Source organism: Aphanomyces invadans (assembly GCF_000520115.1).
Source record: "Aphanomyces invadans strain NJM9701 unplaced genomic scaffold supercont1.22, whole genome shotgun sequence".
In the NCBI taxonomy this organism is placed as follows: Eukaryota; Oomycota; class Saprolegniomycetes; order Saprolegniales; family Verrucalvaceae; genus Aphanomyces; species Aphanomyces invadans.
The window spans coordinates 479,779-488,872 of NW_008580167.1; the positions used below are offsets into that span (position 1 = coordinate 479,779).

Consider the following 9,094-nt stretch of genomic DNA (forward strand, 5'->3'; position numbering starts at 1 on the left):
TTTTCCCTGTCAGATTTTTCTACAGGAAATTTACTGGACGAAATTTCCCTGTGGGAACGGATATATCGCCCACAGGAAAATTTTACAGGAAATATCCTGTAGCAAAACACTCTAATATTTACAAAGCAATGTACCTATTTTGGATGTCATAAATCGACGGTGGCGTATGTCAGCTAAAGTCTTCAAAGAAATTGCCTTGCATTTCGACAACTAATGCAACTTTGGACAGATTTCGTAAAAGCCATAGATCTGGACAAGCTCAAGCCAAGTTATAGATAGCTAGTTAGATGAAGTAGTCGTCGAAAACATTGAAAGTACCCAGATTAAGTTTTGGTGACTTGCACCACAGAATCCATTTTTGCAGCAACATGTATATTAAAAATTCATACTTCAGTATACAGTATCACATCATGACACGTTCATATGAGAACTTCAAGCAAAATACGAAGTATATCACATCATGACACCTTCATATGACCCTCATTTTAATTCAACATTCTTATGCAATGCATCCAGCCGCGGACACTTCACCGCCGTGGCACACCCGCCGACGTGCCGGTCCGCCACGTCGCGAGTTCCTCGAGTTGCCCCACCAAACTCTGCAGAATCCACACACATACTCTAGGCTTGGAGGTAGGCCTGCAAGCGGGCCTTTGTGCTGCCTCCTCTACAAAGCGCAAGCGGTCATGCTGCCGACCGCCGCGGCCGCCTCCATGTGGATGCGAGCGCGCCAGAACACCAGCTTTGCCGCGCTCGCATCCACATGGACGCGCTGGCCCACATTGGCAGCCTACTGCGGTCGGACCAAGCCTACTCCCGCTCCCACCGACCCGTGCGCTCACCCCTCGTCCGCCGTCGCGCCGATCCCACTTAAAAACGTAGGTGGCATCCGACATCTAACCGACATATTTCGACCAGAGGATTGGACGACCGACAACAGGAAGTGCAATGATTGGATTAAATATTTTCACACAATTGGATTGGGCGATGGCAATGTCGGTCGTCAACATATCAGCAATAACACGATCCCATTGGAAAAAATAGCAGTTTCAACACCATCATAACCGAACATGCCTCGTAAGGCCTCGGTGACCGCAGCGTCAAAGCTGACGATCAAAGAGTCGTTCCGCGGGACTTCCACTAGGCGTGCCTACGACACATACCAAAAACAGGCACCACCGTTGCCAGCGGAGGAGCCCCCATTTCCTCTGTGGTTATTCCGACGGCTGAGGATGCCAGGTGGATTCACACTGGAGGTCCAAGTTCTGACGCTTTCCACCTGTAGTGCCGTTGAGCGTGCTGGTGATGTTATCTTGATCAACCACATCGAACTGCTCTCCTTGATGGCAGTGACATCGTCGGCTATCACGGTGGACCATGGCATCCAGCGCCCGCTCTCTGGTGCCCAGACGATTCTCGTCACACGAGCGGTTGCAAGATGAAATTGTAACTTTGGGAATACATTACACGTAGTAACTGGAAATCGACCAATCACATCGTTCCATACACGACTTCGGGGTTTCGGGGTTTCAAGCAAAATACTTCCTGATATTTTGACGGCAATTCTCAAGTCAGCGGCATATTAGTACTTCGCACAAAGTTTGATAGCCGGTCATATTATACTCGGATTGCAAACAGAGCATGATTCCCTGTCCAAAACCTTGCATCGTGGTCGTGCTTGGTCCCGAGGTTCGAGCCCCGGCAGCAACAGCGCTGCCGAGGAGGCACTATCGCAAGCGCGGGCAAGACAAAGTGCATGCCAAATCCCGGCACGAAACAGAACGCGTGAGTCTTTAACGTCAGATTGCCAACTTGCACGCGCTGCTGGTCGATGCGCGCAAGCACCACACGGGGCCATTGTCATGGCAGGATGTGCGTATCGCGCTGCGGGACGGATTAATTGAAGCGCCGTTGACTCATGCAGCGTTGGGTCGTCGTGTGGCCAAGCAAAAAGCGTTGATCGATGCGATGCATCGTTGGGTGATGGCATGCATGGCATCTGTCCACGTACGTGCGCCACTCTCCGTCGCATCCAGAGCTTGCATGATGCGATGGGTAGCAAACCCGTTACAGGGCCGACAGAATCGTGGCACAACGTCACGTTTTTTGCCGACTCGAGTCGCACTCTTGGCATGCAATGGATCCTGCATCAGCTGCTGGCGCGAGCCGACCGTGTTTTTCAAGACTCGTCGTGCCATTGGGACAACGGCATGGATGTCGAAGCGACTGTGGCGATGTCCGACGGCCCCGATGCCGCAAACGAAAACGTCGTCATTCAAGTGCGAGGCCACGTCATCCTGGCATGCTCGCTGGCGCGCGCCACGGAGATGGCCTAGTTTGACGATCCATCCATCAATACGCATTGCAAGCTCCTCCACGGCAGTGACAACATCCTGTACATGTTCGAAGACGGCAGCCACCCCCTCATGCACCTCGTCGGGTATGTTTTGTACGGACGGCTCGTGCCGCCGACCCGTGCGGTGCACGTCAGCCGAAGCATTTTGAGCGACTCGATGTATCCTCTTACGGAAGATCAGTGGACCGCGTCGACCTTTGGTTGACTGGTACGGCCGTTTAAATGGACGGACAGGACGCATTCAAGCGTCATTGACCGTTGGTTGGTAGGGTGCTCTTGGAGCCCGTGGACAACGGCCACACTCGAATGCGATACGTCATGCGAGCCGACTCGCCCATGCACCCTACCAAGGGCACGGGGCCATGTAGCCACTTTGGCCTGGACCCGACCAACCCAACGCCCAAATGGAGCATGCAGTGCATGATGGAACGCCTCCATCGGACGATTCAAAGGCAGGGTTACGCCAATCTCACCCGGGAGACGTGCCCCACGTCAGTGTAGTTGTAAGCGAAACATGCGCGTATTTGACGCGCGAACGAGGGCCGCCAGGTGCAATCCAACACCCAAACGAGCGCCGCGCGCAGACGGTCAGGAAATTCGCCGCGTCGACATAACTTGCCGGTAATTTCGATTGCTTCGCGGCCTTGCACCAACGAAAAAGAGGTTACGTCAAGCGCTGCAAGTCGTGGAATTACGGCCTGACTGATAAGCATGATAAGAATCACGAGGACTGACGGGGGTGACCATGAATGCGAGCGACTCGCATCAAGTTGGAATTGAGTGTAAATTGGAAAGTGATTAAGCCCAGGTTAAGCTAGACTTCGACAGTTGGAGCGATGCTACTTCAGAATGTACTGTGACACGGACAAGTCCAACACCCCCAAACAACAAGAAAGCGGCGGATTAGCTGCCCGTGATCACATTTCTACAACCGACTGCAACTGTGTGAAGAATCCGGCGGAGTACTCTGCGAGCATTCAAAACGGTCTCTCCAAGGGGTGTGTCCCTGTGTTCTATCGTGGCAATGAATGCTACAGGTTATTGTTGCGCAGCGAGTTCTTCGAGCTTGGCAAGGCTCGTGGCAAATCCGCTCACGGCGCTGACCAAGCAATTGAGGAGAAGCAGCGTCTCGACGGGAGGTGTCGACGATTCGCACTGGTGGAGGGTCCACTTGGCGAACTGGATGCGCAGCGCCATGGCCATCTCTGGTAGCGCAATCTCGTCCGCTGCGAGGAGATCGCGAGGTCGGCATATTCGATTCGGTGGTGGTTTCTTGGACGTCAGGCGGCGAAGTTCGGTCTTGCTTTCGTGTGTAGACACCGGCATGGCAGTCGCCATGGCTGTGCGAATGGAGCTCTGCTGACGGAGAGCTGTGGGGACTGCGATCTGGAGCCGCAGCCCACGTTCGAGTGCAAGCTTGAACTCGTCCAACGTAACACGGTCGTTTCCGTCAGTGTCAACGAGCTTCATAAAGGCATTGACGCATTCGTCCATCCCGTCGAGTTTGGTCACGCCAGACTCGGCAAAGATCATCCCGAGCATGTCCTTGACTTCCGCGATATCCACGTCGCCACTTCCGTCCTTATCGGCTAGCCGAAATGCCTCCTTCATTTGAATGTACATGGCGATCTGGTCTGCGTCCATGTTGGCAAAGGAGCTCCCAAACAGATTGTGCAGCGTCGCGAACGAGTCATTCATCGCGGTGTTCACGGGGTCAAAGCCGTCGACGGCAAACGGCAACCCGGACACCGAATGCTGACGGCCGCGAACCCACTGCGTCACGTGGAATAGGACCAACGTGTGGTTGTGCAGCCGCTGGCAGCAGGCCAAGACAGCTCGATACTTGGCGTTTGAAAATGGCGCGCGCCACAGCTGCGGCTCGAACGCGGCCTCGGCCATCAACGACGCCTGCGTGAGCAGCAACGATGGCAGCTGTGCCTGGACAATTCTCTGAATGGCCTTTGGGTCCCCCACTTGTCCCCCGCCATGGCGGATCGCTTCGTCCACGAGCGTCTGGTAGCACTGTCGAAACAGCCCGAGCTGGGTCTGAACGTTGGTGCGAATGACCGAGATGACGCTGTGCGGCCTCACCGAGAGTTCCACGACGACAAAGAGGACGACACCAAGACTGAGCTGGGCTAAATTGGAGTACGACGAGATCGGGGTCACCGTGGATCGCTCGCACCCGTCGCAGCCCTTCAGGAGGACCTGCGTCGATGTGAAGGCCGAAATTAGCCCCGCATACGCCTCGATTCCGTTCTTGAAGCATACGAACATGGACATGGTAACCCATACCATGACAACGGCATAGGTGAAGGCAGCCATGAGAACCGTCTGGCCACACGTGTATGAGCAGATGTAAAACAACAAGACGGACGGGACGATGGTGCCGGCAATGATGCCCCCGACGCGATTCACCGTCACGCGAAAGGAGCCCCCTAAAGTCATCGCGAACGTGAAGCGTCATCTCCATCAATTCGACGGTGGCCATCCATGTTTCTTACCGACGTGGCTGCTCATCACAATCGCGACCGCGCTCGGCGTTGTCGGCGAATACCCAAACGTATACACCGAAATCAAGCACGCAAAGAGGATGGCAATCCATGCCTTGAACGTTGTGAGGAGTTTGGCAGGGGGGTAGTTGGCCGGATCGATATATGAATACAACTTGGCTTTGGTAAAGTTAACCATGCGTTGGGCCTGCGCAATGGAACGTTTAGTCGGTGCACACCCACGAAAGTAGGCCAGGGCGAACCGTGTGATGGGCAGTCGCGTTGTACTTCGCTTGAAACTCGAGCAGGGTTTTGCAGTACAGCTCCAACGAAAACACAAACACGTGGAGGGACATGGTGCCTTCAACGTGGCGGGGGGTTGGCGAATGCGCCTTGTAAATTAGACCTTGGGCGTCGTGGAAGCGCTTCAACAGGGTCTCCATCTGCCGATCGAGCGGGTCCTGGCCGCTCAGCTGCATGTCTACGGAACAGTGTATTGAATGTGACGGCATGGATTTGATCTACCTATGGCTTACCGATGACGCCATGGTGCGCCAGCGCACTGATCTCGTGCACCAGCTGACTAGCGTGCACTTGAACACTGTACACGTCTTGCTGCAGCGACGCCATAAAGTGCTTGTGTAAGTCTTCGTATCGCTCGAGCTCCATGGCTTGGTACATGGCTCGCAAATTTTCCACTTGCGCGCCAAACAACGCTACAAGCGGCTGAATCGACGACCGACGAAAGCGGAGCGGCAGGTGTAGGCCCACGAGCTGCTCCCACCACACATCTTGAAGCAATGCTTCCATCGCGGCGTGCTTTTCGACGGCCTCGTCGAACTTGCGCTGGAGCTTGAGCTGGAGAAACTTCAAATGGTCGACATCCTTGGTCTTGAAGCAGCACGCGTCGACGAGAAGGTCTAGCAGGTCGTCAAGCGATGCCGCGCACGTCGTTGTATGCACTTCGAGCTGACGAATGCCAAACATTGGGTACGGCACCCACAAGACAAGATTGGCGATGACGGCGCCAAGGACACCGAGCAATAAGTACACAAACAAGTTGGCGACGATGTTGGGGGGATAGTACAAGACGTCCCCTGGCGTTTTGAGCACGCTCGGGTTGGTAAAATCGTTGGGACTTGCCAGCGTTAGCGCAAAGAACAAATTGTTGTTGAGCATGTAGCGCCTCGTGTTGGTCTCCTATGCGAGTCACCCAAGATTAAAGACATGGGCGAATCGAACCCGCCAATGCTAAATACCATGGGAAGTAGGATCCCAATCAGCGTAAACAGCATGATGAACGGCAGCTTGGTGTAAAAATCTCGGGGATGAATCCAATACGAGCGACCACTAAAAGAGTGCTGGGCTGCCTGAAGCGTCCCATCCAACTTGGCGCGCTCCACTAAAGCCACACGATCGCCGAGTTAGCAGCGGGGCGAAAAGGACTGGGAAGGATCGATCGATACACATACCTTCAGCGACCGACGAAAACGACTGCGGTGGGAGCAGGAAGAACACAACCATATTGTACAGCAACGCCGACCCGACGCCGCCAAGTTGCTGGAAGATTTCACGGACAGTTGCGCCGATGTTGTTGCCCGCGCCGAATACAGTGGCCATGGCGACCACGGAGAGCCCGCCAAAAATGTACCAATCGGGGAAAAAGTACCAGTGAGAGGTCGCTTCGAGAGCAGTAGACGAGTTACTCGCATGGGCTTTTGTCATGAGCATTGCCGCTAGAACGGTGCCGACACCGGCGCGGGTGGCAAGCTCCAGTTGAAAGTTGAAAGCGGCTAAATAATAGGGATTTTCCTCGCAGGACGTTCAGAGTGAAAAGACAACGTCTTCGTACCGAAGTACGAACTCGACGTCGAAATGCTGACGGTAGATTTAACGGACTTGGTCACATCCAGCTGCAACGTTCCCGTTGCGGCTGGTGGAGTCGAGCTATAGTGGTGGTGTTGAGTCCCTGCCACAAGCGACGGAAGAAGCGCATGCTGCTTGTGCCTACCACACGGATAGTCATCAAAACTCTGTCGACCAGCGCTGTTACCTCGGCGACGTCACGGCAGAATATGGCTGGTCCTTCATGGCGCAAGTCGCTCAACGCGACGCTTCAACAATTGGCGCAAAAGATCGATCGTGCCCGAAAGGTCGCGAGCAGGTAAGAATCAATATCCGGACTATATATGAAAAGTATCGTCTCCAATGAAATATGAAGAGGACTACTAGTACTACCTCTGTCCGGTTTTGATTGTCGTGATTTTTTTAACTTGGCATAAAATATCCCACAATTTTTTTCCTACGCTGCGATTGGTTAAATCATGGAGAGGAGTTCAATTCAAATCGACTGGTTGTCGAACGAAAGTCGTTGGCGGGATATCAAGAGAGATATGACAATTTGAAATTTCTCGCCAAGTACACTTCAACCAACTATACTTATTCAAGAACTATGAAGTTTCGTCGTCTTACATGCACCGAGAAGATTGCGATCTATGCTGTGCTGCTTCACAACAGCAGCAATGGGAAGCCTCGTTACGGTGACATTAAACATCAAGCTGCGCTGTACAACGTATCCGAGCGCACCGTGCAGCGCGTTTGGACGAAAGGACAAGAAAACCGTCCATTCACAACGCCAGCCCCACGACAACGCAAACAAACTGACATCTTGGACCTCCAAACACGTGTGTCAAAGCTTCCTGCAACAAAAAAGATGGACATACGTACCATGGCAGAGGCGTTGCAAATGCCAAAGTCGACACTACACGATGCCTTTGCAGCTGGTGTGCTTGTTCGAAAGCATTCGTCATTAAAGCCGTTGCTCTCGGACGAAAACAAAGCGGCACGAAAACAGTACGCGTACTCGTTCGTCCACTTGAACGATGGGCACCTCAAATTCGACCCAATGCTGGACCGCGTCTTCCTTGACGAGAAATGGTTCTACCTCCGCAAAATCAAAAACAAATTTTATCTTGCACCATGGGAAGACGTACCAACACAGTCGACAAAAAACAAGCGCCATATACCCAGCGTAATGTTTCTCACAGCAGTTGCGCGGCCACGTATGGTTGACGGTGTGCTCTTCGATGGCAAACTGGGGATTTGGCCATTCGTGGAGACTGTTGCTGCTCAACGTCGAAGCCATCGACGAGAAGCTGGTACGCTTGAAACCAAGACAGTGTCTGTGACAAAGGCAACCTACAAAAACATGTTGATCAAGGAGACGTTCCCTGCAATCTTTGAAAAGTTTCCCTGCGATTTTCAACGCATTATCGTACAACACGACAACGCCAAGCCACATGCAGTTATTTGGACGTGGTTTCGGCAACTGAGTGCAACGGGCGACGCATTGTGTTTGGCAGCCAGCCGGCAAACAGCCCAGACTTGAACATTCTTGATCTGGGCTTCTTCAACTCGATCCAGTCGCTCCAGCACAAGATGACGGCCTTCACAGTGGATGAGTTGATTGGCAATGTGAAGAAGGCATTTACCGACATACCTGCTGAGTCGTTGGAAAATGTGTTCTACACGTTGCAGTCTGTCATGGAGTGTATTTTAGAGACTGATGGGAGCAATAAGTACAAACTTAAGCACATCGGAAAGGCAGCAAAACGTCGAAGTGGTGACCTTGAAGAGACGTTGACGTGTTCTGTTGACACCTACCTTGCTGCTCGCATTGCCGACTTCTAAGTACCAGGGTATTTTTAACCAATGTAATTAGATACGTTTCAATTTTGTCCAATGATGTGAAATCACGACAGTCAAAACCGGAAAACGAAAATATGAATCGCGACAATAAAAACCGGACAGAGGTAGTACTCCGAAATGAACATTGTCGGTTTGGATTTATCGATATGGCATGCTATGGAATCGTCGGATACTTTTCATATACGTATAGTTATATAAGTATATATACATATATAAATATATATGAAAAGTATCCGACTCTGATGAAATATGAAGAGGACTACTACGGTTTCCAAGCAGAGTGAAATAGATCTTGAATTGAGCTATTATTTAAGATTGAAAAGTTTTCGGACACGAAATTTTCCATTCAAAGCAAAATGATTTCCAACCAAAGTGAAATCCTGAATTACTTGCCATACTGCATATCTTCGAGGTGAAGAGCTTTCATCGCATTGCGCTGGCAAAACAATGCCTCACGAATCATCAAAGGTTGGGCAATACAACCAAGCGAATACCTGGCGGCGTCCTCCTAGAGACTCATGCGGGCCTCGAGGTACGT

The 9,094-nt window shown here is 52.1% G+C and overlaps 3 protein-coding genes across 6 annotated transcripts; 2 read left to right on the forward strand and 1 right to left on the reverse strand.

Annotated features, from left to right (window-relative positions):
* Positions 1–1,640: 1,640 nt before the first annotated feature.
* H310_09694 (hypothetical protein) lies at positions 1,641–3,105 on the forward strand. 3 transcript variants are annotated; one of them, XM_008875842.1, is made up of 3 exons: positions 1,641–2,007; positions 2,060–2,564; positions 2,626–3,105. In XM_008875842.1, the coding sequence occupies exons 1-2, from the start codon at positions 1,989–1,991 to the stop codon at positions 2,503–2,505; spliced, it is 465 nt and encodes a 154-aa protein (XP_008874064.1). In that variant the 5' UTR covers positions 1,641–1,988; the 3' UTR covers positions 2,506–2,564; positions 2,626–3,105. The 3 variants fall into 3 exon arrangements, with proteins under 3 accessions (XP_008874064.1, XP_008874065.1, XP_008874066.1); XM_008875843.1 differs by having other exon boundaries at positions 1,641–2,564; XM_008875844.1 differs by having other exon boundaries at positions 2,060–3,105.
* Positions 3,106–3,131: 26 nt separating this feature from the next.
* On the reverse strand, positions 3,132–6,990 carry H310_09695. 2 transcript variants are annotated; one of them, XM_008875845.1, is made up of 8 exons: positions 6,902–6,990; positions 6,701–6,855; positions 6,321–6,641; positions 6,108–6,250; positions 5,385–6,048; positions 5,112–5,329; positions 4,861–5,056; positions 3,132–4,794 (listed from the first exon to the last, which is right to left on the reverse strand). In XM_008875845.1, exons 1-8 carry the CDS (start codon positions 6,937–6,939, stop codon positions 3,395–3,397), a joined length of 3,135 nt encoding a protein of 1,044 aa, XP_008874067.1. In that variant the 5' UTR covers positions 6,940–6,990; the 3' UTR covers positions 3,132–3,394. The 2 variants fall into 2 exon arrangements, with proteins under 2 accessions (XP_008874067.1, XP_008874068.1); XM_008875846.1 differs by having other exon boundaries at positions 6,321–6,855.
* A 310-nt stretch (positions 6,991–7,300) lies between these two features.
* On the forward strand, positions 7,301–8,538 carry H310_09696 (hypothetical protein; the record flags this gene model as incomplete). The annotated part of the gene is made up of 2 exons (XM_008875847.1): positions 7,301–8,163; positions 8,211–8,538. 2 exons carry the CDS (start codon positions 7,301–7,303, stop codon positions 8,536–8,538), a joined length of 1,191 nt encoding a protein of 396 aa, XP_008874069.1.
* Between the last annotated feature and the right edge of the window lie 556 nt (positions 8,539–9,094).